This window comes from Chrysemys picta, chromosome 7 (assembly GCF_011386835.1).
Source record: "Chrysemys picta bellii isolate R12L10 chromosome 7, ASM1138683v2, whole genome shotgun sequence".
Taxonomy (NCBI): domain Eukaryota; kingdom Metazoa; phylum Chordata; order Testudines; family Emydidae; genus Chrysemys; species Chrysemys picta.
The window spans coordinates 32757353-32785323 of record NC_088797.1 but is presented as its reverse complement, the minus strand read 5'-3'; the positions used below and the strand labels follow the sequence as shown (position 1 = coordinate 32785323).

General features: G+C 57.9%; 2 protein-coding genes across 3 annotated transcripts; both read right to left on the bottom strand.

Annotated features, from left to right (window-relative positions):
• Nucleotides 1-98: 98 nt before the first annotated feature.
• On the bottom strand, nucleotides 99-8594 carry LOC101938606 (solute carrier family 22 member 6-B-like). 2 transcript variants are annotated; one of them, XM_005307995.4, is made up of 10 exons: nucleotides 8109-8594; nucleotides 5021-5124; nucleotides 4549-4703; nucleotides 3944-4112; nucleotides 3495-3618; nucleotides 3152-3270; nucleotides 2157-2374; nucleotides 1574-1682; nucleotides 760-963; nucleotides 99-352 (listed from the first exon to the last, which is right to left on the bottom strand). In XM_005307995.4, exons 1-10 carry the CDS (start codon nucleotides 8475-8477, stop codon nucleotides 280-282), a joined length of 1644 nt encoding a protein of 547 aa, XP_005308052.1. In that variant the 5' UTR covers nucleotides 8478-8594; the 3' UTR covers nucleotides 99-279. The 2 variants fall into 2 exon arrangements, with proteins under 2 accessions (XP_005308052.1, XP_065407205.1); XM_065551133.1 differs by lacking the exons at nucleotides 3944-4112; nucleotides 4549-4703 and having other exon boundaries at nucleotides 8109-8593.
• A 1213-nt stretch (nucleotides 8595-9807) lies between these two features.
• Nucleotides 9808-23107, bottom strand: LOC101938346 (solute carrier family 22 member 6-like). The gene is made up of 10 exons (XM_024100305.3): nucleotides 22580-23107; nucleotides 22127-22230; nucleotides 19374-19528; nucleotides 18605-18773; nucleotides 18155-18278; nucleotides 15087-15196; nucleotides 14032-14246; nucleotides 13456-13564; nucleotides 13116-13319; nucleotides 9808-13003 (listed from the first exon to the last, which is right to left on the bottom strand). Exons 1-10 carry the CDS (start codon nucleotides 22949-22951, stop codon nucleotides 12931-12933), a joined length of 1635 nt encoding a protein of 544 aa, XP_023956073.1. The 5' UTR covers nucleotides 22952-23107; the 3' UTR covers nucleotides 9808-12930.
• Between the last annotated feature and the right edge of the window lie 4864 nt (nucleotides 23108-27971).

Below are 27971 nucleotides of genomic sequence, written 5' to 3'. Positions count from 1 at the left end.
TTTCAAGATTTTGCTTCTGTGATAAAAAGCTGGTTGTCTGGTTCTATATCTATCTAGTTCGGTAGTGGGGCCTATCATGCTAGTATCTGAGCCTCCCACACATTAATAGATTTATTCCCATAACCCCCATGGGGCAGGGAAGCATCATTAGCCCCACTTTACAGATGGGGAAATTGAGAACCAAGCAATGAAGTGACACGCCCCAAATCACACAGGGAGCCAGGATTTGAAGTCAGGTCTCCAGCGTCCCAGTCCAGTGCCTGACACAAGAGCCTGTATTTAGAATTTGGTTTCCTTGGTTCCCCTGGCTTCTTTCCTCAGTTCCTCTTTCTTGCTCCTTTTCTTTCTTGCTCTGAAAACAAAAGGAGAAGAGACGAACAAAAGCACCAAACAGCTGGATCATTAAAAATAACAATTAATCATTAATGACTCTTTGTCCTTTCATCCAAGACTTGTGTAAAGTATTTAAGATCTGTCCTTCTATCCATCCCCATATACACCTCCTAGATAGCAAGCTATCCATCCATCGCCATGCACACACACACACACCCCTAGTCATCCCAAACACTCCAGCTATCTATCCAGCCGTCCCCATACACACCACCCCTCTATCCATCCACACACACTGCATCCATCTATCTATCATACATTCACACACCTGTGTCCATGCACACACACTCTCATGTTCGCGCACATACACTCATGCTCAGACACACACAATCCTGCCCCCAGCCCTCACACAGTGCCCATCATACCCACCTGTCCTCCACCTGCTTCATCGTGTTGGCTAATGGGACCCCCAAGGTCTCTGGTAAGCAATTGACCAGGATGCCAGCTGTGATGGGCACTGCCCCAAACAGGAGCAGGGGCAGGAAGGAGACAAAGGCCTGGGTCATCTGTATCATGGGGGCTGCCACCGCTCCCAGCCGGGCCACCATGTTGGTGACCCCCAGCCCTGTCTGCCTGGGGACAAGGGGAAGCCACAGAGAATTGAGCAATCCTATTAAGGCTGGATACTTTATACAAATGAGCAGATGATCTAATTTGCATATTTTATGAATAAGCGACTGTTTATTTGCATAACCCTCTGGCAGTCAAATCTATTCATTCCCACTCCAAACCCATCAGTTCTCAGCTCCACCTCCCCTCCCTCCATCAAGATCTGCCCCAGGCACAGTTCCAGGGCTCCCCCAATGGGACACTGAAGCAGCCGCTTGAGACCCCAGGTGGGGGAAGCTGAAATCAGGAGTGTCCCAGCCAAATGGGGAGGCTCAGCAGGATCTGCCCCAGCAGGACCAGAGGGCACAGACAAGCGGAGACACCCACAGAGCTCAGCAATGTCCCAGCTGAGGAGGGACTGGAACAGCTAGCTGAATGAGGGGGGAACCCCAGGGAGGGACATCTTGGACCTGAGCAATGGGACCCTTAGGCTGGGCCTCAGGGCATCATTCCTCACCATGCAGGGGTATTAGATTGAACATCCCAAGTCACTAGACTCCCAGCCCTGCTCCCTGCGCTTCAATCAATGCTGCCTCCATTGATGCTGTCCAGCAGAGGGCGTCGCCCCACTCACCTGATGACAGTGGGGTAGAGCTCAATGGTGTACAGGTAGGAGCAGCTGGTGGAGGAGGAGAAGAGCCCTTTTCCCAGGACAGTCAGGGTAATCAGCAACACCTCCATGTCTAGGGGGAGAGAGGGGAAGAGGACTCAAAATGCATCAGGCTGAGAAGAGCCCCTACCCCAATGCGCTGTATCCCCTTTTGCTCTGGGGGTGCCTGTCGCTAACTCAGAGACCCAGCATTGGGTGATGGGCAGCCCAGGACCAAACCCACCACGCTGGGGCTGCATGGCGCCATAGCTGGGCTGGGGTACTGGTCACTTACCAGTCCTCTGGGCCACCTGTAGGGCTACTATCTCGGCCACTGGCCAAACCTCCTTCACACCACCAAAGCCACCCCAGCTTCCACCGCACCATCACCGGCTCAGTTTCCTGCACAGCAGGGAGGACGGGATACCAGGCTGGATGGACCCATTGGTCTGATCTGAGATGGCAGGGAGTGGGGGCTACTGGGTCTGATCTAGGCTGGGCTGCATGCTGGTGAAGCCCAGGGCAGCGGGGAATGCTATGCCGACTTGGCCGAATGCCCTGGTCTCACCATGCGGCACGGGGATGCTGGCCAGGATGAAGAGTCCCCCCAGGACCAGGCAGGCAGACTGCGTGAGCCGGCGCCCCAGGCGGTTGACGACCACGGCCACCAGCATGCGGAAGGGAATGTCCACAGCGCCAAAGATCAGCTGCACCAGGTAGATGTTGATGCCCCTGAAGCGCTGTAGGTCCAGGGCCAGGTGGTAGAAAGAGAAGCTGTTGGAGAAACTGCCGTATGGGGCGGGGAGAACTGGGGTGAGGGGGGCTCAAATGGGGAGAGAGTCTGGCTGTCTCCCAGCCCCATTCCCGTCTGTTTGTCTCTCCCTCCCTCTTCCGTCTGTCTCCCCTTCATGTCTGTCTCTCCCCGTCCTCTGGTCTGTCTGGTTCTCCCTCCCCATTTCTGTCTGTCTTTGTCTCCAGATGCTCTGGGGTGGGGGGAGACTTTCCTGTTCACATGGGGGAATCCCCACAGGGTTTTGGTGACACCCACATTTACTTCCAGGGGGTTCCCCCACTGGAGAAACTCCCTGCCTAATTACAAACCCAAACACTGGGGGGCCAAAGCAAAGTTGAGCCTCCCGCATGCCTCCTCTTAGCTTAAGTCAGTGCTGTGGGGATAAACACTCTGCTCCCATCCTGGCCATGGAATCCTCTGGGGGGCTAAGCAGCATGGGGTCTAGAACTCAGATCCTCCAGCCAGCAGTACAGGTGCTCTGACACACAGCTGCCCCTAAGTCTCACCCCCTGCCATCTGATCCCGAGGGGAATCCCCCTCCTCTGCTCCTAAGTCTCACCTCGTGCCATCTAAGCCCTGGGGAATCCCCCTCCTTGGCCAGCAGTATAGGGGCTCTGACACATAGCTCCCCAAAGCCTTGCCCCCTGCCATCTAAGCCCATGGGAATCCCACTCAACAGGAGACAATGGTGCAACCACACTCCCCAGTCAGTTCATCGCACTAGTATTGTTAGCCTGGGGGTACTGATGGGGGCAAGGGGAGCCCCTTACCAGGCCAGCATGAGGCAGCCGGTGACTCCACGCATGGGCGCTGTCCGGAACAGCTCCAGGGCAGAGCACTGGGAGGGCCTTGAGCTCTCTTCCTCCTGCTGCATCTCCAGCCGCAGTGTCTGGAGAGGGAGAGAAGGTTGGAGAAATCACACCTCTTCTCCAGAGGGGGAGATGGGCAGATCCAGGGAGAGAGAACCCTGGGGCTTGACACCCAGCCCTCCCCACCTCTAACCACTAGACCCCACTCCCCTCCCAGAGTCAGGCATAAAACCCAAGAGTTCTGACTCCCAGCCCCACCCCATCTCTAACCACTAGACCCCACAGGGTACCCTGTGCCCCTCACCTCCAGGGAGATGCCCTCCCCCTCCAGCTTCTCGCCGTTGATCCGGGCCACCCGTCGCAGGTTCCTCAGTGCCATCTCAGGCCTGTGGTTGACGAGTAGCCAGTGCACGGACTCTGGAATCCACCTGGGGGTGGGGGGGGTTGGACCGGGGCTCAGAGAGAGAGAGAGGAGGGCATGGTGCCTGCTGAAGACCAGGCACCCATGTCCCCAGGGCTCTGGGCAACAGATCTGGGATTTTGTGCTTCCCTGGCAGTTGGTCTATCAGGGGAACAGGGCTGCAGGGTCTCCATTTGGACCAGGTGACAGGCTACCGTGGGTGTGGCATGGGGTGTGGGCCCCCTCTGGGCTCCCAGACACAGAGTCCTACGGCTCCTGAGCCCATAGTGCCATCCCTGCCTGGAGCCGTGGCTCCCTGTAGATGTGTGCCCCTCAGCCCCAAGGGCACCTACCAGCTGTAGAGGAAGAAGAGGAAGAAGGGCACCGAGGATGCCAGCTGCAGCTGGCGCCAGTCACGGATGGCGTATGCCAGTCCAGCCAGGAGCAGCTGGCCCAGCGTCAGGCTGCAGGCGAGGATGGTGGACACCATGGCCCGGAACCGGGATGGGATCCACTCCAGGGCTGGGGGTGATGGGTAGGGTGAGACGCGGCACCCTCCAACCTCACCCTGCCTGCCCAACCTTGGGGAGCAGGTCTCAACCCCGCACCCCTCTGCTCTGGGTGGGCCCAGGGTGGGGCAGAGGGGGGAGAGTTGTCCCCCATGCACCCACACATAGAGCCCGCCCCCAGGACACCCTACACACTTCCCTCCCCTCCCCAAACAACCTCCCTCACATTTCCCTCTGCCACACAGCCCCCCAAAATCCCACACAATCCCTCCCACACAAAGCCCCCCATCATAGCTCCCCCACAGCCCACACCACCAGCCCCCCACAAACATCTCCCCTTACATGTCCCCCACTCTTCACACACCCCCAATCCCCCAGGTCCTCCACCCCCAACCTCACACTCAGCCCCCTCATGCCAGCTCCCCATCCCCAGGCCCTCCCCCACTCACTCAGGCTGCTGCCGTTGAGGACGGAGCCCGAGGTACCCATGCCGTTGAAGAAGCGGAAGGCACAGTAGGCTGCCAGGTTGGGAGCGAAGGCAGCACCAGTGCCCATCACACCCATCTGCAGCAGGGACCAGAGCAGCAGTGCCCGGCGCCCTAGTCTGCAGCAGGGGAGACAACACCATGGGAGAAAGGGGGGATACGGGCTGGATGGGTCCATGGGGCTGATCTGGGGGGGCAGGTGGGGGGATACTAGGCTGGATGGGCCATGGGGCTGATGTGTGAGGGGGTCCCAGCTGGATTGGCCCATGGGGCTGATGTGGGAGGAAGATAACAGGCTGGATGGGTCCATGGGGCTGATGTGGGAGGGAGATAACAGGCTGGATGGGTCCATGGGGCTGATGGAGCGGAATACCAGGCTGGATGGGACCATGGGGTGATCCAAGGAGGCAAGGAGGGGGGATACAGTTTTACTCACCTATCCGCCAGGCCCCCGTAGACCAGTGCTCCCACCAGCACCCCCGCCATGTAGATGGACTGGGCAAAATCCTTGAGAGCGCGCTGGCCACAGACCAGGTGCCACTGGGGAGGAGTGTGGAGAGGGGTGTGAATCCAGGGGTGCCCCATGGCACTCTGCGCTGCTGGGCAAAGGGCTGACTGCATAGTCAGATGGGCTTCAGGGACACAGCTGGCACAAAGGGCCAGGAACCACACCTATGTCTCCTCTGCCCACCTGAGCTACCTGAGCCCTGGCTAGTAGCTGTACCCTGGCAGCACCTAGAGGCCAGGGCCCTGCTGTGCCAGGCATATGTCCAGCTGAGCCTCCCACATCAGTCTGTGCCCAGCTGTGCCACCCACACACACTTGTGCTGCCCATGCCTGTCTATGACAGGAATCCCCAACTGTGCCATCCATGCCCACCTGAGCCCACCTCCGTCCTCTGAGCTCCCCCCATTCCACCTAAGCCTCATCTGAGCCCAACTCTGGTCTCCAAACCCCAGCACCTTCCTGTGCCATCCAAAGCCACTGATGGCTTCTGAGTGCCCCTTTGTGCCCCTTCCCCATTTGCCACTGGGCCATCTGAGCTCACCTGCACCCACCTGGACCCACTTGGTCAGAGCCCTGCTTGGCCATCCCAGCTGTTCCTTCTGTCCATCCCCACCAGTGCCAGCCCAGCTGCCCCTGATGCCCATCCCCACCAGTGCCACCCCTGCTGTTCCTGCTGTCCACGTCCACCTGTGCCACCCCTGCTGTCCCTGCTGTCCACCCCACCTGTGCCATCCCAGCTGCCCATGCTGTCCATGCCCATCTGTACCACCCAAAACCTCCCTTGCATGCCCACCTGTAGCTCCCATGCCCACCTGAGCCCTGTGACCCTCACACCTTGTGCCCAAGCCTGCCAGCACCCATGCCCTTTAAATGCCCTCTGTCCCTTTTATGCCCTGCTGATTCCACCACACTCCCGTGTACCACTCATTGCTGCCAACAAAACCCTTATCCCTGCCTTGGCCTGGCGCTGTCCACGCAGCCAGGATTGGAGTTGAGATTCCACAGCCCCGCACAAGGGCTGGGGGGACAGGACAGTGTCCCTCCTCCCCTGCCAAATCTGGGGTCTGGAATGATGGGTGGGGCCGGGACCAGGGGCTCATGTGTTGTTCCAAGCGGGTTACTGTGTAACCCAGCTGGGCATGGGGCAGCTGGCAGCATGACATGTCACGGGTGCGCTAAGAACAGGAGAAGGGATTGGCACAGGATCAGCGCCAAGGAAAACACCAGGACTGTCATCCATTATCCCGGCTCTCAGAGGGGTGACTCAGGCTGAATTTCTGCCACAGCGGGCCCCTGTGGGCTGGCAGGAGGGGCACAGAGGCACAGGCCCTTGGGTAGCGCCAGGAGGGGTGATGCCAAGGCAGAGGTGCCATCTTTTGGGGAGGGATATTAAGCTTCCCGCTCCTTGTGCGGTTAGATTAATAGATTCATAGATTCTAGGACTGGAAGGGACCTCGAGAGATCATCGAGTCCAGTCCCCTGCCCGCATGGCAGGACCAAATACTGTCTAGACCATCCCTGATAGACATTTATCTAGCCTACTCTTAAATATCTCCAGAGATGGAGATTCCACAACCTCCCTAGGCAATTTATTCCAGTGTTTAACCACCCTGACAGTTAGGAACTTTTTCCTAATGTCCAACCTAGACCTCCCTTGCTGCAGTTTAAGCCAATTGCTTCTTGTTCTATCCTTAGAGGCTAAGGTGAACAAGTTTTTTCCCTCCTCATGACCCCCTTTTAGTGGTGACTGGCCAGTGCCCACCCTGTAGAGCAGAACTGAGCCCGGGTGCTGCTCCTTGGCACACCAGCCCCTGCTGAGCCCCGCCCCCCCCCATTCCCTGCAGCACAGCACCCCCTAGCACTGTGCTGGGGTACTGGAGTCAGCACGGCCTGCGAGGAGGCAGTGCCCCCTACTAGGTCCCCCCACCCGGCTCCCTGAAGCACAGAGCCTCTTGGTGCCACGCTGAGGCCAGCACCAATTCAGAGGGGAGAGTGCCCCCTGCTGAGCCACCCAGCTGGCTCCTTGTGGCACGGCGTCCCCTACTGCTGGGGTCAGCACTAAGAGCACCCCCTGGGGAGCCACCCCCCTTCTCCCTGCAGCAGCACAATCAGTGCAGACTCCACAGGAATAGCAGCCCCTAGTGAGCCCCCAGCCTGGCTCCCCAGAGAAGCTGGGCACTCCGTCAAGGTCTCCAATCCAACTACTGAACTAGCTGGGCCTTGCTTAGGTGATGAAACCTCTGAGGGGGCATCTCAGGATCTCACTGAGTCATCATGGAGCTTGGCCAACCAGGCAGCCTCCAGGCTAGCTCCTCCCACCTCCAGCTGTCTCAGAAGCCCCGCCCTGTGTCACCTCCTGGCTGGCATTGACTGCGCAGTCAATGCAAGGGCTCCCTCTAGTGAGTTAGGGCAGCAGGGGGTCCCTGCACCACAAGGCTGTGAGCACCCACCCTTTGCTCCAGGCCCTGCCATGGCACAGCCTTGGTCCTGGTCTACAAAGGCATTCATGGATCAGATTATAGCTACAGTGAAGACATCTCCTCCATTTAGGGCCGGCCAAGGCAGGGAGCTCCTGCAGGGTCACGGCGACCACAAAGCCCAGGCTAGCTGCCACAGAGGTAAGGCATGGCCAGCCAAGTGGTTCAGGCCCAGGGGAGAACTTCCAGAGGACATGAAGCTAAGCCACAGCCCGATAGCCCCACTGCTTGTTAGATAACGCTTTGCCACCAAACTGATCCAACAGCCCCCTACATCAAGCACAGTCTGTATGCCCCCAAGAGGAAGGGGAGCCAGAGATGCCATGTAGTCCAGTAGGCACCTTGCTATGCCAGTCTAATGCATGAGACAGGCTCAGATACTATGGGTGAGAGCACAAAACCGAGGGGGAGGGATGGATGGATGAATAGGTGGTTGGATGGGGACATAGATAGATTGGTCGGTGAATGGATAGGTGGATGGATAGATAACCAGCCAGGTCCCCGCTCCCCTAGAATGATCCCTCACACTCCCCTCTGTACCTCCGTGATGATGGTGGAATTGAAGACACTCCTGTCGTACGCCCACCCATCCAGGCAGGGCTCAGTGGCATTGGTGCTGGTGCCATTGGGGGCCAGAAGCTGCCACTGTGGGGTGCTGAACCGCAGGCACCTGTCTGGCTCCTGGTTGCCATCCATAGGAATGTAGATCTTCAGCAGGTCTCCAGTCACCTCTGTGGTGTCATTGTCTCCCGCCGGAATGTAGCACCAATGCCTGGGGACAGCAGCTGTGAAGTTCTGCAGGAAATTATGGGAGGCCACCATGAGGAGAGGGAGGAAGACCAGGACGACAAGGATGGTTTGGAAGAAGCCCATACGTTGCTCCTTCTCCAATTGGACACCAGGGGCCATGGAGGCTGTGAGGAAACTTCTTCCTGACTGCCTGGTTGCTCTTCTTCTCCAGCGCCCCTGACTCGTATAGCAGTCAATCTATGTTCTCTAGCCCAGCCTTTGGCTCTGGTAAATCTTTGACCAGCATCAAGGGCAGAGTCAGGTGGGAGGCTGAGAATGTGGAGGAAGTGGGAAAGGGAACAAGGTCCAGCAGAGGACATACTTCTCAGAAGCATTACTCATCTACTAAGGTGCTGGGGGGATGGGGCAAGTAGCCGGGTCACGAAATGGCAAATGGGACACAGACCCTTTACTCTCTAGGGGGTGCTCGCAGCAATCCAGTCCCAGGGCGGGGTGCTGGCTTGGTAGGGGCGGTGGGAAATGGGATACTGGGGCATTTCCCTCTAGGGCTTGGGTTCTGATTTGCCCCTGTGACTGATAGTCATTCCCAGGTGATGGCTCACATGATCAGAAGCTGTGGAATCCACTGAGTCCCGCTCCAGTTCCCCCATGTCACGGACGCTTCTGAGAGCATGCAGCATTAATGAGCCACAGAGACCCAATGGGCAACAGACAGGAGCGTTGTGTTTGGTGGGAGAGGATTTTACCAGAATGGGAGCAGACCCCCATCGCAGCCTTCCCCCTGCCTGGCACTGAACTTTGTGGGTGGGTAGAGCCTAGAGACCTGGATTGAGAATGAGCGAGGTCCTGTACCAGGCGTGGCACAGACCCGAGCCGAGATCAGGGCCCCATTGTGCCAGGTCCTCCACACACCCCAACCCAGATCAGGGCCCCATTGTGCCAGGTCCATCACAGACCACAACCGAGATCAGGGCCCCCATCATGTTGCATGGACACACAGTGAAAGATAGTCCCGGTCTAGAAGACCTGACTATCCAAACAGATTATTCTCCCTGTGACGGGTTGGACCCCCCGTCCAGGATGCCACCTGATGAGCTGGGGTTCCACTGAGCCCGCCCGTTCCACCAGCCTGGGCTTCCTCAACCTGTCCTTGCTGTGCCAGGCCCTCAAGTCTTCTCCAGCACACACACAGGTGAGGCCACACCCAGCTGCAGACACAGACTGAAATCAGCTCTGTGGGAGGATTCAGCTCAGGACTTTATCCAGCACTCACGTGCACACCTCCTTTGGGGTGTAAACCCAAAATCACATTGTCTTTCATTGTATAGAGAGATCTGTACAGCCTAAGCTCATAAATTTGCCCCCTCCCTCAATGTGGAGGGAGATATGCACAGCTTCCCTCCCCCCGATATGAATTGCACAAACTGGGTTTTGAAATAAACAAGAAATAAGTTTATTAACTACAAAAGGTAAATTTTAAGTGATAATAAGGGATAGCAAACAGAACAAAGCAGATTACTTTAGTAAATAAACAAAAACACAAACTGAGCTTAACACACTAGATGGGTAGGATATAAATTAGCAAATTCTTACCCTGAGTGATAAATAGGCTGGCAAATTCTTTAGGCACAAGTTGCTTTGGCTTTCCCAGGCTTTCATACACAGTCTAAAAATCCTTCTAGCCTGTGACCATCACTTCCCACAGTTCAGTCTTTGTTCCTCAGGTGTTTCCAGGTGTGTTGTTGTAGAGAGAGTGAGGTCTCCTCATAATGTCATTTTCCCCCTTTTATATCTTCTCCCCACTTGCTGGAAAGCTCCTTTGCTGTGACCTGGGTCAAACAGTTCCCATTGTGTAGTGCTATCTCTGAGAGGTTTCTATTGTACGCAGTTCCTGGGGTAAGCCTTGTGCTTGTGTGTATTTTCTCAATAAGCCATTAACATTGTTTGGCCTTTTTACTATTGTACCTGAAAGGCTGCTTGTGGGTGTTCTCAACCTCAGGATATGTTTCAGTAACACATACATAGCCAAGCTTCAGAACTTCACATATGACGATAGAACATACAATCCAACGAGATATTACTGTCTAGCGGATCAAGACTTTTAGAACGATACCTCACACGGCATACTTGTACAAGACATATCCTAATTACATGACAGTGGTGAATACTGGAGTGCCAGGGTGTCACTCTGGGCACCCCACATCAGTGGCCCCTTTTGTTCAAGGCGTTGCCCTATCAGCCAGCCCACATGCTGCTGAACAGCTGGGGCTCTGTTCCTGTGTGGTAGGCCATCGCCACTTCGCTTCTGTCAGGGCTCTGCTCTGCTTTGCATCCACAGCACTCAGCTGGCCGTGTCATCTCTCCAGCTGGCAACCCTGGGGGTGGGCAGTGTGGTATCTCTGTGGGCAGGGGCACCTCCTACACCCCCAGGAGGGATCGGGGCCAGGAATGCCCCTGCAGGCACCAGCCCAAGGAGATCTTCCAGTCCAGGGCCAGCCCCATAGCAAACTTGGGAGATCATCTAAAATCACCCTGGATAAGACCCACATGCACTTCTCACCTCCCCCTGCAGCCTAAACTGTGGGTCTGTTGATCTATCACTGCACATCCCTCTTCTCTGCCCCACCCCAGCCATTGGGGCACCCATCTCTGCCCCTCCAACCACCCTTCCCTGGGGTGCCCCCAATCTACCCCTCCCTAGCCCTACACCTGTCCACCACCTCTCGGCAGCCCTGCCACCCCACATAGATTGGTGATTACTGCCTGGGATAATCAGAACAGGAGACTCACCTGGTATCCAGGGCTAGATTGTCCCCTCCAGTCATCCCCCTAGGGGATCTCGTCTCCTACCACAGCACAGGGGTAACACGGGGGTGCTTATATCACCAGACACCCCTCCCCCTTCTGCTAGTAGCCAGCACTTGATGCAGCTTCTTTAGGGTGTGGAAACTGCTATGTATATGGTTCCCAGCACCCCTGCAGGAGCCTGCCTGCCTCTGACCCCCATCACCCCCATGTGGGGAGATTGTGGTGCATCATGGGAAAATGCAGTCTATCCTGGGAGCCAAGGTGCATTGGGTGCATGAGGCACCCAAACTACATCACCCATGATGCACCAGTCAGGGATTCCCAAGATGCATTCCCTTCCCATCTACAAGAGGGGAGACCATGGTGCATCATGGGAGATGTAGTCTGGCCAGGGCACCCATCTCACAGAGAAGACAGGAGCAGGAGGCTGCCAAACTACATCTCCCATGAGGCACTGCAGTGGCATTTCAGAGTCAAAATACTTAGATTTTTGCCGAAAATATCAACACTTTCTGGAGGGAGAAACATGCCCCCACCCCTGTTTCCAGAGGAGCTCCAGCCCTGACTCCATGGGGTGGTTGGTGTGCAGGGATCAGGGACATGGAGCAAGGCGAATTTCTTAGTGTGGCTGAGTACATTTCTTAGTACATTTACAAAATGTACAGAAGGCCACAGGAACGAGTGCAGGAAATCTCACCTAGGCACCCCCCCACACACACATTCTGTCCCTGCTGCCTGGGGGCTGGTACCCCACATAGAGGGGTCACTCCAAACTCCAGCCCCATTGGTGAATGTTACAGTTTGGATCCAGCCGCCACACCTCCTGTACAGCCTCGCTGAGCTGCCTAGCTGCCCCCCAGTCCCTTGCACCTAATGGGGAGCCCTCGACACCTTCAGAGCCCCCAGGCCCTTCTCCCCACTCTGCTCAATTTGCCCCAAAAGGGGTCAGAGCATCAGTTCGGCCGCAGGATCCAATCCAAGCCCAGCTTGGTAGTGGCTCATCAGCAGCTATGAAATCTGTTGGCTGGGTCTCAGCTCGCAGTAGGACAGAAACCTGCATCGCATGAACCATCATTGCTGGCTGGACGGGCCACAGACGCTGAGCTCCCCTCCCCCAGTAGGGAGGGTCACTTTAGAGGGGTGGGTGTCAGGCCAATACACACAACCAGAGGGAGCCAGTTCACAGTCCTGCCAGGCCAGAGGGACGGGCGGGTGTCAGGCCAATATACATCACCAGAAGGAGCCAGTTCACAGCCCCACAAGGCCAGAGGAGGGGTAGGTGTCAGGCCAATACACACCACCCGCGGGAGACAGTTTAAAGCCCCACCTGGCTGGAGGGAGGGGCGGGTGTCAGGCCAATATTCACCACCAGAGGGAGCCAGTTCATAGCCCCACCAGGCCGAAGGAAGGAGCGAGTTTTAGGCCAATACATACCACTGGGAGGAGCCAGTTGACAGCCCTGCCAGGCCGGAGGGAGGGGCGGGCGTCAGGCTAATATACACCAGCAAGGGGAGCCGGTACAGTCACACCTGGCAAAGTTGTTCAGGGAGGTGTCTCCCTGCTCTGTCCATGCCCCACAGGCTGCCTGCATGTGTGGTGTAGGGTCCCCCGCTAGGGGGCAGCTCAGTGGCACAACTCAGACTCCCCCGCCCCCCCCATTTGCCCTGTCTCTTTAAGGGGGCTGATTCCTAAGTTGGAAAGGGAGCAGCAGGTGGCTCCTCCCTTCACGTGGGCCTTTTGATGCAGCCTCCACCTGTGCATTTGGGGGGCCAGGACTGGGGGCTTTGGGGGCAGGGAAGGCTGCTCAGATCCTGGTTGAGTGGACAATGTGAGCCATGGTCTCCCCGGCGATCGCCTCCTCGCCTTTCCTCCTGGCTCTGGAACAAAAGAGGGAGGGAGTGAAAAGGATGGAAAGGGCAGGTGGGAAGGGATTGACGGGGAAGGAAAAGAGGTTTGCAGGGGGAAAGGGCAGCAGCCCGTGACTCACACCTGTCCTCCACCTCTTCTATGGTGTCCAGCAGGGGGACGTTGTGCATCTCTGGCAGGAAGCAGGCGGCGATGCCGGACACGATGGGAGCCACCCCGAATATCACCAGCGGCAAGAAGGGAAATTGCTGCCCGGCCACCAGCACCACCGGGGCCACCATGCCGCCCAGACGAGCCATCACGGTGGTGAAGCCAGTGCCTGTCTGCCTGCCAGACACAGTGCGCTGTGAGAGACTCGTAACAATAACAGCATGCCCCGCACAGAGATGCAGCCGCACCTGGGGAGAGGCGCAGGGGCTGTTTATACGATCACAGAGATGGGGAATCCCAGTCCTGATTTTACCTGACAGCAGTTGGGAAGAGCTCTCCCCCATACAGGTAGGAGCAGACAGAGGAGGCAGCCAGGCATCCTTTTCCCAGCACTACCAGAGCCAGTCGCACCATCAGCATCTCTGGAGAGGGGAGAGATGGGGATGTGGAACTGGCCTTCCCGGAGATCACAAAGCCTAGTGCACGTTTCAGTCACTGCAGTCCCACGGCACAGCTGCCACATGAGCCATGCAAATAATCACGACAGCATTTCACAGTGGGGAAACTGAGGCATGGGTAAAGTGGCTTGTCCGAGGCAGAGCCATGAATAAAATCCAGGAGAGCTGACTCCCAGCTGCCCACCCCATTCCAATCATCAGACCCCACTCCCCTTCCAGGACTGGGGATAGAACACAGGAATCCTGACTCACAGCCCCACCCTCCCACTCTAACCCCCGAGCCATCTCTCCTGAAGATCACGGGACAGGAGACTCTTGGGAGAGCCATGTCACAAGGGCTTCCCCCACTTCCCAGCTCAGTGGGACCAACCTGGCTCCCGTCACTGCTGGAGGTTGAGTGGGCTGAGAACCTGGGGTTCGGGGCTCCTTACCTCTGGGCACAGGGATGTTCCCCAGGAGAAAGATGCCGGCCAGGATGAGGGAACTGGCCTGGATGGCTCGGCGTCCAAAGTAGCTCAGGGCCAGGGCACAGGCCATCTTGGCCAGGATGTCAATGGCCCCGAAGAACGTCTGCACCAGGAAGATGTCCAGGCCAAAGGCTGACAGGTCCATGGAGAGCCCAAAGTAGGCCAGGTTGGTGGAGAAGCTGCAGAGCAAAGCGGAGATGGGTCAGAGGGCAGGACTCACAGGTGACATGGAGAGCTCAGCGAGGTTGTGACAGAAGGGGTATACACAACCCATCCATCCTCCTAGATACATCTGTGTCCATCCCTCCCCTGTCCATCCCCCTAGATACATCTGTGTCCATCCCTCCCGCCATCCATCCCCCTAGATACATCTGTGTCCACCCCTCCCCTGTCCATCCCCCTAGATACATCTGTGCCCATCCCTCCCCCCGTCCATCCCGTAGATACATCTGTGTCCATCCCTCCCCCGTCCATCCTCCTAGATACATCTGTGTCCATCCCTCCCCCGTCCATCCCCCTAGATACATCTGTGTCCATCCCTCCCCCGTCCATCCCCCTAGATACATCTGTGTCCATCCCTCCCCCGTCCATCCTCACAAATGTGTCCCTCTGTCCATCCTTCCACCCTTGCTCAGAGATTTAGCTATGTCCATCCATCCATCCATCCACCCATCCTTGCAGAGGTACCTGAGTCCCTCAGACCCTCCATCCCCTACTTAGATCCCGGAAGATGTATCTGTGTCCATCCATCCTCATTACTAAATCCTAGATGTTGGACTATCTGTCCATCCTTCCCTCTCCCCATGGATCCTCTTCTCCTTTTCTGTCTATCACCATAGCTGACCTTCTATCCAGTTCCAACTCTACCCCTCCACCCAGCACCATCTAGCCATGCCCCGATAGATACCCTTATCCTGTGGTGGATGTATGGCTCTGTCCATCCCCTCCGGGAAGCGGGAGGTTCACTCCCTGGTGCTGGAGGCTCTGAGCCGCAGGCTGGCCAGGCAGAGGGCCCTTACCTGACACTCATGAGGCAGCAGGAGATGCGTCTCATGGCCGGCGTGCGGAAGAGGCCCAGACAGGAGCAGGTGCTTTTCCCAGTGGGGCTGCCCCCCACCTTCTCCAACATCTAGGAGAGAGAAGGTGGCTCAGCAATGCCCTGACCGCTCAGGGCCCCAGGCGAGGAGGAGGCTGGACACGGACTTGCCCCTTCCCTTGGCCCCACTGGCCCAGCCCAGGACCTAGCCAGCTCCAGAGCCCCACCCCCCCCCCCTTGCCCTAACTGGGAGCCTCGCAGGGCTGAGGCTGGGGAGCAGGAGCTCAGCATGAGACCCTGACCATGGCCTCTGGCCTTGGTGTCTGCCCAGGGAGCCTGGCCACTGGGAGAAGGTAACAGGGGGAGGGCAAATCCCAGCCCTGAATGTTGGGAGAGGGCCAGCCCCAGAGCAACAGATTGAGGGATGGAGGGACGGACGGCTGTGTGTGGGGAGGGCGAGATGGACGCGTGTGGGGGGAGGAGGGAGGGACGGACGGCTGTGTGTGGGGAGGGAGGGACGGACGGCTGTGTGTGGGGAGGGAGAGATAGACAGGTGTGTGTGGGGAGGGAGGGACAGACGGCTGTGTGTGGGGAGGGAGGGATGGATGGCTGTGTGTGGGGAGGGAGGGATGGACGTGTGGGGGGAGGAGGGAGGGACGGACGGCTGTGTGTGGGGAGGGAGGGATGGACGTGTGGGGGGAGGAGGGAGGGACGGACGGCTGTGTGTGGGGAGGGCGGGATGGACAGGTGTGTGTGGGGAGGGAGGGATGGATGGCTGTGTGTGGGGGGAGGAGGGAGGGACGGACGGCTGTGTGTGGGGAGGGCGGGATGGACAGGTGTGTGTGGGGAGGGAGTGATGGACAGGTGTGTGTGGGGAGGGAGGGACGGACGGCTGTGTGTGGGGAGGGAGGGACAGACGGCTGTGTGTGGGGAGGGAGGAATGGACAGGTGTGTGTGGGGAGGGAGGAATGGACAGCTGTGTGTGGGGAGGGAGGTATGGATGTGGTCGGGGGAGGGAGGGACGGACGGCTGTGTGTGGGGAGGGAGAGATGGACGGCTGTGTGTGGGGAGGGCGGGATGGACAGGTGTGTGTGGTGAGGGAGGGACGGACGGCTGTGTGTGCGGAGGGAGTGATGGAAGGACGGACGGGGCGGAGGGAGGGAGGCATAGGCACCAACTTTTTCCAGCACCGGTGGGTGCTCAACCCCTCCCCGCCCCTGGCCCCGCCCCGAATCCACCCCATGCCCCACCCCCATTCCAACCCCTTCCCCAAAAATCCCCGCCCCAACTCCGCCCCCTCCCTGCCCCATGGGACTCCTTCCCCAAATCCCCGCCTCAGCCCTGCCTCTTTCCCCAAGAGCGCCGCGTTCCCACTCCTCCCCTCTCCCTCCCAGCGCTTGCCACCGTGAAACAGCTGTTTCGTGGCGGCGAGCACTGGGAGCTAGAGGGAGAAGCAGAGCTGTGGTGCACTCAGGGGAGGAGGCGGAGGTGAGCTGGGGCGGGGCAGGGAGCTGCTGGTGGGTGCAGAGCACCCACCAATTTTTCACCGTGGGTGCTCCAGCCCGGGAGCACCCACGGAGTTGGCGCCTATGGAGGGAGGGACATATGTGTGTGGGGAGGGAGAGAGGGATGGATGAGTGTGTGTGGGGGGAGGGAGGTATGGATGTGTGTGTGTGATGGAGGGATGGATGGGTGTGTGTGAGAGGGAGAGATGGATGGGTGTGTGTGGGGAGGGAGGGAGGGACAGAGGGATGGACGAGTGTGTGTGGGGGGAGGGAGGTATGGACGTGTGTGTGTGATGGAGGGATGGATGGGTGTGTGTGGGAGGGAGAGATGGACGGTGTGTAGGGAGAGATCGAAGGGTGTGCGTGGGAATGAAAGAATGGATGGGGGTGTGTGGGGAGGGAGAGCTGAACGGGTGTGTATGGGGAGGGACGGACAGAGGGATGGCCAAGTGTGTGTAGGTGGAGGGAGGTATGGACGTGTCTGTGTGAGGGAGAGATGGATGGGTGTGCGCAGGGAGGGAAGGATGGATGGGTGTGTGTGGGAGGGAGAGAGGGACGGTGTGTAGGGAGGGATGGGCCGGTGTGTGTAGGAGGCAGAGATGGATGGGTGTATGTGGGAATGAAAGAATGGATGGGTGTGTGTGGGGTGGGAGGGATGGATGGGTGTGCATGGAGAGGGAGGGACAGAGGGATGGATGGGTGTGTGTGTGGGAGAGAGGGATGGAAGCATGGATGGGTGTGTGGGGGAGGAAGGGACGGATGGGTGTGCATGGGGAGGGAGGGACAGAGGAATGGACGGATGTGTCTGGGGAGGGAGGGAGGGAGAGATGGATGGGTGTGTGTGGAGGGACAGATGACGGTGTGTGTGGGTAAGGAGGGATGGACGGATGTGTGTGCGGAGGGAGGGGTAGACGGGTGTGTATGAGGAGGGAGGGGTGGACGTTGTGTGGGGAGGGAGGGATGGACGGATATGGTTGGGGAGGGATGGAGGACGGGTGTGTGTGGATAAGGAGGGATGGATGGGTGTGTGTGGGGAGGGAGGGAGGGATGGATGTGTGTGGGCAGGGATGGAGGACAGGTGTGTGTGGGGAAGGAAGGATGGACAGATATGGTTGGGGAGGGACGGAGGATGTGTGTGTGTGGATAAGGAGGGATGGACGGATGTGTGTGGGAAGGGAGGGACAGACGTGTGTGCGCAGAACTAGATGGTTGGAGAGATTAAGTCCTTTCAACCCTAGTTTGGATCAGGGCCCTCGCCCTGCGTGATGTGCGCCTCTTGCCCTCATGCCTTTGCCCCCCCAGCTCCATGCCCCACAAAGGAACTTCCACTCCCTTCGCTGCCCCACTGTGTTTGTGGGGGGCGGGCTCCTCTCTGGACAAGACCCTGCCCCCTTTCGGCTTTCCCAGCTCCTGGTGCCATGCAGGTAAGGAGATGGGCCAGGTGCTGACCCCACTGGGGCATCCCCAAGGACCTCCCATCCCGCTCCAGCTGGGTATCAGGGCTGGGACATGCTGTGACCCCGGGAGTCAAAGGGCATTGTCTCACCTCCAGGGAGATGCTCTCTCCACCCAGCTGCTTCCGGTTGATCCGGGCCACCCGTTGCAGGTTGCTCAGCGCCATCGCATGCCTGTGGTTAATGATGAGCCAGCGTGCGGACTCTGGGATCCACCTGGGGAGGGGAGGAGCCAGGACGCCACTCAGATGGGGCTGATCCCGGGGGATCTCAAAGCACTTTTCTGTCATTTCTTCAGCCCCCTGTTTTATGGAGGGGGAAACTGCGACATGGGGGGGATGTAATTTGCCCCCACCAAGGTCACAGAGTTAAGCAGTGGCCAGGCTGGGAATAGAACACAGTCTTCTCTCCTGCTCTCACCACTGGACCCCACTCCCCTCCCAAAGCAGAGAGTAGGACCCAGGAGTCCTGGCTCCCAGCCCCCTGCTCTCATTACTGGACCCCACTCCTCTCCAAGCCCCTTCTGGGGATGGGGGACTCACCAGGCGCAGAGGAAGAAGATGAAGAAGGGGGTGGAAATGGCCAGCTGCAGCCAGCGCCAGTCCCGGATGCCGTAGGCCAGGCCAGCCAGCACCACTTGGCCTGCCGTGCTGCAGTAACTCAGCCATGTCACCACCAGGGCACGGGACTTGGTGGGGACCCATTCCAGACCTGGGCAGGGGCAGAGAGATGAAACATCTGAGCTGGGGGGTGACTCCTGAGCTCCTTTCTCAGCCCAAGCCCCTCCCCACACCCATCACTCATGGGCCTCAGCCCAGGCCAGCCTTGGGGATGGGGAGGCTCATTTTTGTGGTCCTTTCAGCCTCCCCACTTGAGCCTCCCACAATTAGTGCCAGCCGAGATATTCCTGCTAGGAACTGGGCTGAGATACAGCAAAGTCATTGCATGCTATGCAATGGGACACTGGATGGGCAAGGTACCTGGGCATCATTAACCTGGATTGGAGTTGGTGCCCCCTATGGTGAAGGGCCCCATACCCCATTCCTCACCCTCTTAGGCCAGCCAGTCCCTCCGCTTTGGGGCTGGATTGGAGCCAGGGTCCATTGGTGAGGAAAGGCCTCATATCCATCCCCCAAAGCCAGCCAGCTCCCACTCTAGGGCCAGATTGGAGACAGAGTCCAGTGGAGCAGAAAGCTCCATATCTTATCCCCCACAAGCCAGTTGGTCTCCCTGCCCTGGGGCTGGATTGTAGCTGGTGCACCCTAGAGGGGAAAGGCCCTGTCCCATTCCCCCTGCCCTGGGGATACTCACTGAGGCAGATGTAGTTGAGGAGGAAGCCAGACAGACCAACCCCACTCAGCAGGCGGAAGGCGCAGTAGGTGAGGAAGTCTGAGGACAAGGCAGCCCCAGTTCCCATGACAGCCATCAACAGCAGAGAACACAGCAGGATGACCCGTCGCCCAAACCTGCATCACAAGGGGGAGCATCCAGGGTAAGACCCCAGAGGAAGCCTCACAGCTCTCACATGTCAGACCGTTCACCTGCGGTACTCACTGCCACAGGAAACTGCAGCACTCTGTCAGGCATCTCTGATTGTTTAGAGTCAGTAACTGACAGATGATAATCACTGATCAACAGTAACTGCCCCAGCTCACTGATCATTACCGGTAAATAACTGATCATCAAAACAAGTGATCAGCACTTGATCATTGTTCATTGATAGCCGGTAACTTGTAACTGACGGAGCTTGGCCGTACACCCAATTCCCTGGCATTTCTCATTCTGTCTGCAACATGATAACCTTTGAGTGCTGTGACTGATCCAGCCCAGAATTTCAGGAAACGTTCCAGGCACCAATTGCTAAAACCAGGGGTGGGCAAACTACGGCTCCAGGGCTGCATCCGGCCCTTCAGACGTTTTAATCTAGCCCTCAAGCTCCTGCCAGGAAGCAGGGTCCAAGGCTTGCCCTGCTCCACGCGTGCCATAGCTCCACCTGGCTCCCAGAAGTAGCGGCATGTCCCCCCTACGGCTCCTACGCATAGGGGCAGCCAGGGGCTCCGCACGCTGCCCACGTCCCAAGCACAGCCCCTGCAGCTCCCGTTGGCCGGGAACCGCGGCCAATGGGAGCTGCAGGGGCAGTGCCTGCAGACAGGGCAACACTCAGAGAAGCCTGCCCGCGCCTCCACGTAGGAGACGGAGCGGGGACATGCCGCTGCTTCCGGAAGTTGCTTGAGGTAAGCACTGCCTGGAGCCGGCCCCCAGGGCTGGCTCCAGGCACCAGCCCACCAAGCTTGTGCTTGGGGCGGCACCTGGAGGGGGGCGGTGCAGTGCGGTGCTCCAGCTCCGGCCGCCGGGGAGAGCGGAGCCGCAGTGGGCTCGCCGCCCTCCCCCGGCGCTCTGGCCGCCGGGGAGAGCAGAGCCCCGGCCGGGCTCTCCGCCCTCCTCCTGGTGCTCTGGCCGCCAGGGAGAGCGGAGCCCCGGCCGGCTCGCCACCCTCCCCTGGGCGCTCTGGCCGCCGGGGAGAGAGGAGCTCCAGCCGGGCTCTCCGCCCTACTCCCGGTGCTCTGGACGCCGGGGAAAGCGGAGCCCCGGCCGGCTCGCCGCCCTCCCCTGGGCGCTCTGGCCGCCGGGGAGAGCAGAGCCCCGGCCAGGCTCTCTGCCCTCCTCCCAGAGCTCCGTCCGCCAGCGGAACCACAGCAGGCTCGGCGCCCTCCCCTGCCGCGCTCCGGGCTCTGCCTGGGGCAAAAAAGCCAGAGCCGGCCCTGCCTGCCCCCCCGCCCCTCTCCCGGGCCCCAATCCCCTGCCCCAGCCTTGATCACTCTCCTGCTCTCGGTCCTAGCCTGGAGTACCCTCCTGCACCCCCAACCCCTCATTCCCAGCCCCACTCCAGAGCCCGTACCCCCAACCAGAGCCCTCACCTCCCCCCCCAGCCTTCTGCCCCAGCCTGGAGCTCCCTCCCGCACCCTGAACTCCTCATTTCTGGCCCCACCCCAGAGTCTGCACCCCCACCAGAGCCCTCACCCTCTCCCACACCCCAACCCCCAATTTCGTGAGCATTCATGGCCCGCCATACAATTTCTATTCCCAGATGTGGCCCTTGGGGCAAATTGCCCATCCCTGGCTAAAACCCTATGGGGAATTTGGGCACAACTGGAAGAGGGAAATGGATGGTATCCGGAGCCCCAGCAGCATTTTAGCAGAGCCACAGCGTCAAGCACCCGAGATCAAAAAACTGGCTGAGGCCACCAATGAATGCACTAGCAGCATGACAACACTCCATCTCGGCTCTGCCCATCCTCCCAACAGAGTGTAAGGGGGGGAGAAATGACATCTCCCAGACAAATAACAGTGAGGGGAGGGTAAATAAAGGAACATGGGGGGGGGAGAGGGTATGCCCACAGCCCCTGGCACTGGGGGACAATGGGTGACCCTGGCATGAGGGAGGCAGTAGGGGGCTTGCAGCGAGTCCCTGAACTAGAGGGGGCTGGATGCAGCAGAGGGAGCTGTGCAGGGGGATGGAGGGATGCACAGTGTGTACAAGTGCTGGGCCAACAGAAGCAGCAAAGCGTGGGACCCCCTTGTTAATAACCAGCCCTTGCTAACGCCTGTTGGCTGAGTGCCGAGCGCCGATCAGCGACGGACGTGTCTTCGCTGACAGCCGGGGTTGTCACCCACAACCCATGGTTAACAGGCAGTGGTGGAGAGCTGAGCATCACTAACCAGCCAGCGACAAGTGAGGAGTAAACCACTCGCAAGCGTAGGGTGCATCTCAACCCAGGGAGTGTTTCCATGCGTCATGGAATGACCGAGCATTGGACCATGCGTCTGAGCCAGGATGGCAGGGGCGGGGGGGGACACTGGGCTGGATGGGTCCATTGGTCTGATCTGGGGTGGGGGGAGTGGGTAGAGGGGATACCAGGCTGGATGGGCCCATTGGTCTGATCCGGGGCGTGGGGGAATATTGAGCTGGATGGGCCCATTGGTCTGAGCCAGGGCAGCAGGAAGAGGGGATCTGAGCCAGGGTGGGGGACATTAGTTTCAGGGGGACACCCCCCGTCACCCACCTGTCCGAGAAGACTCCAAAAAGGAGGGCTCCAAGCAGCACCCCTGCCATGAACAGCGTCTGCGCCAGCGCCGGGAGGGGGCCCAGATCACACACCAGATCCCACTGGCAGACAGACGGACAGTCAGTGCCCACAGAGACGGGGTATGGCGCCCCCAGGGGGCCCCCTCCCAATCAGTGGCTTGACCTGAGGGACTGGAACTCCATAGCCATGTAACCCCCAGCACCCAACCTTCTCCCACACCCTTCTCTGGCCCCCTCCCCAACTCTCCCCATCCTCTCTCTCCCCTACCGTCCTCCCAGTTCCCGCCCCTCTTCATCTCCCACCTCCCCTCCCCCTCTCTCCCCACAATCCCCACTCTATCCCATCCCCCTACGTGGGTCCCCCCTCCCTGCCCCCATCCCATGGCTCTGCCTTGGGGCAGCAGGGAAGAAGGGGGGCTATCAGCCATACCTCAGTGACGATGGTGGAGGAGAAGGTGCTGCGGTCGTAGTACCATCCGTCCCGGCAGGGTTCTGTCTCGCCTGCCCTGCCCAGCGAACTGTTGGATCTTGGATGCTGCCCATGGGTGCCCACCAAGCAACAGCACCGTTCTGGGCTCGGGACCAGGGAGAGCCCCCCACGAGCTGCAGTGGTGTTGCCCACCCAGCTGGCATTGGTGCCCGGTGGCGGAGGGCGGCACTGGTGCTCAGGGGAGGCGGCACTGAAGTTCTGCACCAGGTTGTGGCTGGCAATGAGAAGGGCAGGCGCGGTGAGCAGCAGAACACAGAGGAGCTGGAAGGGACCTGCACTGCCCACCTTCTCCAGGAGGTCTCCAAAGGCCATGGCTGGGGGGCGGCAGAGAACACCAGATGATGCGGGATATGGGCACAAGCCCCTCTTGGGGTGACTGCAGGGAGAGACGGGTGCCTCAAGGGAGAGACAGACACGGGCACCTGCAGGGAGAGATGGGCACAGGTTCCCTTAAGGAGCAGCTCTTCCCAGCTCCTGGCTGCCTTATATACTGAGCAGAGGGGAAGGTGGGGAGGGGGGGTTAACGATTGACTCCTGTCATGTTATGCTGCTAACCCAGAGTGCCCTCCCCTCTTCTCCCCACAATTAGAGGCAGCTGTTAACAAGGAGGAAGCAGGCATGGAGGGAGGGGGAAGTGGGCACTGGAGACTGGGAACTGGGACCCAGGGCTGGGATTGAAGAGAGAAGGCTGGCACCAGACTGGGCACAGTCACTGTGGACCAGGCACTGCCTCTGCCCTGGCACTGGGGACCGGGCACTGCCTCTGGCCCAGGCACTGGAGAGCAGACACTGGCACTGCCCCAGCACTGGCTCTTCCCCCAGCAAGCTGGCACTAGTCACAGACCCAGTCAAGAGTGTTGCTAATGATGCAGAGTGAGACAATTCTGGGGTGACCTGCCCATCTCTGCTCCCCCGACCCATCTCTCCTGGGTGGGGTGGGGGATCCTTTGCCAATGTGCCTTGCATGTGCAACAAGCTGTGTCAAGTCTCAGCCCCTGCCAGAAGCCCTGGCTTTGCCCTCATTTACCTTTCTATGTCTCTGCCCCTTTAACCTTCTAAACCCTTAACTCTCTTCTACCTCCTCCACACCCCCTTCACCTCACATCCTCCCTTTAAAGACACATCCATCCAGCAAACAACTTTCCTTCCCCCAGCCCACATCTTGATCCAAGGGGATTGGGTCTGGCCACCTCCCCACAGGCGTGCCCCCGTTCTTACGTCAGAGCAGCACATTTAGGGTTAATCATTACCCTCCTACCGGATTCACACACCAGCCCATTTCCTGTGGGAACCAAGATAACCCCCCTGACCCCTAATTTGGTGCCTTCAGTTCTGCTACTCAGTCACCTATTACTGAAGTTTGGTCTCCACAGTCTGGTCCGTGCATTCACTTCTCATCTGGCCACACCCTCTCATGTTGCAATGGGAGGGAGAGAAGTTCACCTACAAGGGGGGTCCCCCTCAAAATCAGCCCCCGAATGTCACAATGTTAATGGTGCTAAGCAAGGGGCCAAAGGGCTGGCCCCACAGGGGGTAGAGAGAGGGGGGCAGATGGATTGAGACCAGGCAGACTCATCACCCACTGAACGGGGCGGTCCCCAGCAAGAATCCAGCTCCAGGGAGAGAGGCTGAGAGCTGCCATCGACTCATCATATGCTAGGACAGGACTGGCCCACAAATCCTCTGGCAAGAGCTGGTCTATCTCATTCCACCCACACACCCAGCCTCACCCCTGAGCCTCTCCATGGCATGTGCCCAGGGCTTACCTGTCTGCCCCCCGGCATTACACCCTGCAATACCCTCTCCCTGTCCCTCTGAGCTAGGCCCAGGGCAGGGCTGGGTTGCCAGCACCTTGCAGTCCCCATGTATCCCAGAGGACACCCTCTCCACCCACTTAACCACCCCACTGTGGCAACAATTCCCACCAGTACCAGCTGCCCTCTGGTAGGCACAGCAGCATGGATGTGGGAGTTCCCATGTGCGTGCACACACATGTATGTCTGAGTGTGTGCACATGTGTGTGCATTTGAAGCAGTCACTAGGGGCACAAAGCGATGCTCTCACCGTGGGGGCTGGAGATTGGAGGAATGGGGGAGGCCTCCCGTAGCAACAGCGAGGGAGGGACAGCAAGGATAGGGTGAGGTGGGGGTGTCTGGGACAGAAGTGACCTTGCCGTCAGAGTCTCAGCAGGGGGCTGCTCTAGCCCAGGGGATGGGGAGTTTGGAGGAGCACAGCACTTGCCCCCCTCCCTGCAGCCCCCCTGCACTTCCCCACTGCCCTGCCCTATGGGGCCCAGCCGTCCCCCCCCAGCCCATGTGCCGTCTCTGTCCTCTGGACTGACCACTCTCCCTTCATCTCCCTCAGTCATTAGCCTTAAGACGCTTAGGAGCCCCAAATCCCTGCTCAGCTTAGCCCACAGCGCCTCCCTCCCTGCTGGAGACAAGTTCAGCCACACATGAAGCCATGGCATGGTGGCAGCCAGGGCTGGCTCTGTGTGGGGGACCTGCCCTAACCCCACAGCCCAGCCCAGGGCTGGGGCCCCAAGGCAAGGGGGAGCTGGTCTGATAGCCCTAGAAACTGGGATTCAATGTGTATCCCCAGGCAGTGGTACATCAGACCCACAGGCCCCCAACCCCATATCTACTTCCCTGCCATCCCTAGTCCCCCCATGGGCCCCTCCAGTCAGGTATCCCCCCCTTGCTGCTACCCCTGGTCATACCCATGGGCCCCTTCAGTCACGTATCCCCCATCCCTACCGCCCTGGTTACACCCATGGGCACCTCCAGTCAGGTACCGCCACTCGTTGCCACCACTGGTTTCACCCACAGCCCCTCAAGTCAGGTATCCTAATGCAATTCTACTCCATGTGACCTACTCCAACGCATTGCAACATGGTGCAATTAAATGTGACAGCCTTCATCTCAATTCAGGGGCTCCACTACTTACCCTGTCCCTCTAGTGCAGTGCAGCCCCTTGCATTTCAAGGAGATGCTGCTCACTGCATGCAACTGTAGCCAGTGAAATGAAATGCAGCAGAGTGCTTTCTGCTTCAACACAATTGCATCATAACACAGAGCCAAAATGCTCTTCTCATTTAGGGCTTGAGCCTTTGGGGAGCTGAGTAGTTGAGGGTGCCTGGTAGCTCGCAGGTTCAAAGCTATACATCGATGCTGTCCCATAGCAGCCCCTTGTGGCCTAGGACAGCCCTCCAGGCACCCTGTCTCAGTTTCCCTATATGTACTGAGAATAATCCAGTTATACCCAGAGTCTTTAAGAACAATATTCCCCCTTTCTTGGGGCTAATTAATTCAAATTAACCAGCTACCCTCTTTAAGTTCAGGGCTTCCCAGCCCTCCTTCTTGAGACTGGGGGATTTCAGTCCTGGTCTGCCTGGCCTGCTCTCAGAGTCAGGGGTTTCACAAGCCCTCCCCTCTAGGGCTGTGTCCCAGCTGAGCTCTTCCTCTCCATCTGAGCAGCTCCCCCGTTTCCTGGGCTTGGAGCTTCCTCTCGAGTCATCTGGCCAGTCACTGTTCAGTTTCTTGATCCTCCCCAGGTGGGTCTAAACTCCAAACCTTGTCTGTGCTGGATGGGAGAGGGTGGAATTTTGCTGTGTCCACTCTTCAAAGCTCCTGGTCTTAGGCCCTTCAAGGAGTAATGGTTTGGGATGGTCCAATACCTTCCCCCTTTGTGGCACTCTGTACCCCAAAACAATACCCTGGTACCCCCATATTTACCATGGTGATATGATTATTATATGTTTTGTACAAAGTATGCCTTGTAAGGTATCATTCTAAAAGACTTGACCTGTTGAACATTAATATCTTCTTGGTTTGTATGTGTTATCGTTGTATGGGAAGTTATGAAGTTTTGCTATGTGTGTGTTACTGAAATATGTTGTGAAGTTGGAAACACCCCCAAGCAGCCCTTCAGATACAACAGTGGAGAAGCCAGACAGCATTGATGACATATTAAGGGGAGTCCACACTCCCAAGGACTATCCCAGGAACTGTATACAATGGAGACCTCTCAGAGAGAGTTCGTAGACAATGGACTTGACTCACTTCATAGCAAAGGGTCTTTCCAGCAAGTTGGAAGAAACTATAAAAAAGGGGAAGTGACATCATCACTTGGCCTCACTTCCCCTACAATGCAACACCTAGAAACGTGTCTGGAGAACAAAAACTGAACTGGGGAGGGTGGTTCCAGGCTGGAAAGGAGAACCCCAGCTTGTGTATTAAGGAACTATCCCATCAGGGTGAGACACTGCTTGATTCAAATCCTGTCTAGTTTATAGAGCTCAGATTGTGATTTTACTTTTATTTCTTAAGTAACCAACTTTGATCTCTACGCTTACTACTTATAATCACGTAAAATCTATCTTTTTGTAGTTAATCAATCTGGTTTATATTTTACCTTAAACAGTGTGTTTTGGTTGAAGTGCTTGGGAAATCCGCTCAGTGAACAAAAGCTGGTGCATGTCCTCTCCACACTGAGGGACGGGTGGACTGGGTAATAAACTTACACTGGTCAGGCTTCTGACCAGAGCAAGACAGTACAGCCCTGGGGTCCTAGGCTGGAGGAATTGACTGGAGCCTCTCAATTGTTAGTTTATAAGTGGCTAGGAGAAGTATTCATATAACTCAGCTGGGTGTGTCCTTGTCTGTGGATGGCTGTGTAAGTGCAGTACCTGGAGAGGTTTTTGCTAGTCACAGCATCACAGTGTGAGAGGGAGCCTAGGTTGGTATGCCAGGGTACCCCAGATCCAGGTTGCACCTGGGGAACCTGTCACACCCTCCCAGACACTAACTGCTCCCCTGGACCAATTTCCTCTTTCCTAATGGTCACTTCCATTATTTTTCCAGCCTTCATCTGCTGTCCCCAGACACATGGAATCAGGGTATATGGCCTCCCAAACTATCCCCTCTGGTCTTAAAGGCCAGTACATTGTTACAAAAAGCTTCCATGGAACGGATTCAGTGACACCACTGAGATTGTACAGAGTCATCCAGAGGAGAATTTGGCCCTGTGTGAATTCCAGTGAAATTAACTGCACTCCAGATTGAGACACTGCAGTGCAATTCAGCTGAATGCAACACAGTTCTGTGCTGTCACGCCAGCTTTAATGCAGTTCTCTTTGGTGTGTTGCACAGCAGTGCAATGTAATTCAGTGCAACACATCCTCCAAGTCTGGCACAGCTCATGACTCCCATTTGAGGTCCAGGGCAATCCTCCCCAGTGCAAGGCAGCAGCCACCTGCATGGCAACAGCTGTGCAGAACTGCATTTTCCATTCTCTGCTAGAGAGGGACCCATCTCTAAACCTTCCTAGGCCC

Excerpts from the sequence above, each read along its gene's own strand:
- LOC101938606 (XM_005307995.4), bottom strand. The coding sequence starts at position 8,477 with ATGGCCCCTGGTGTCCAATTGGAGAAGGAGCAACGTATGGGCTTCTTC. Across the intron at positions 2,375-3,151 it reads GGCTGCCTCATGCTGGCCTG|TTTCTCCAACAGCTTCTCTT; the intron begins GTAAGGGGCTCC and ends CCCATACGGCAG. Across the intron at positions 353-759 it reads ATGAAGCAGGTGGAGGACAG|AGCAAGAAAGAAAAGGAGCA; the intron begins GTGGGTATGATG and ends TTTTGTTTTCAG.
- LOC101938346 (XM_024100305.3), bottom strand. The coding sequence starts at position 22,951 with ATGGCCTTTGGAGACCTCCTGGAGAAGGTGGGCAGTGCAGGTCCCTTC. Across the intron at positions 19,529-22,126 it reads TTTGGAGTCTTCTCGGACAG|GTTTGGGCGACGGGTCATCC; the intron begins GTGGGTGACGGG and ends CTTGTGATGCAG. Across the intron at positions 13,565-14,031 it reads GAACATCCCTGTGCCCAGAG|AGATGCTGATGGTGCGACTG; the intron begins GTAAGGAGCCCC and ends TCCCCTCTCCAG.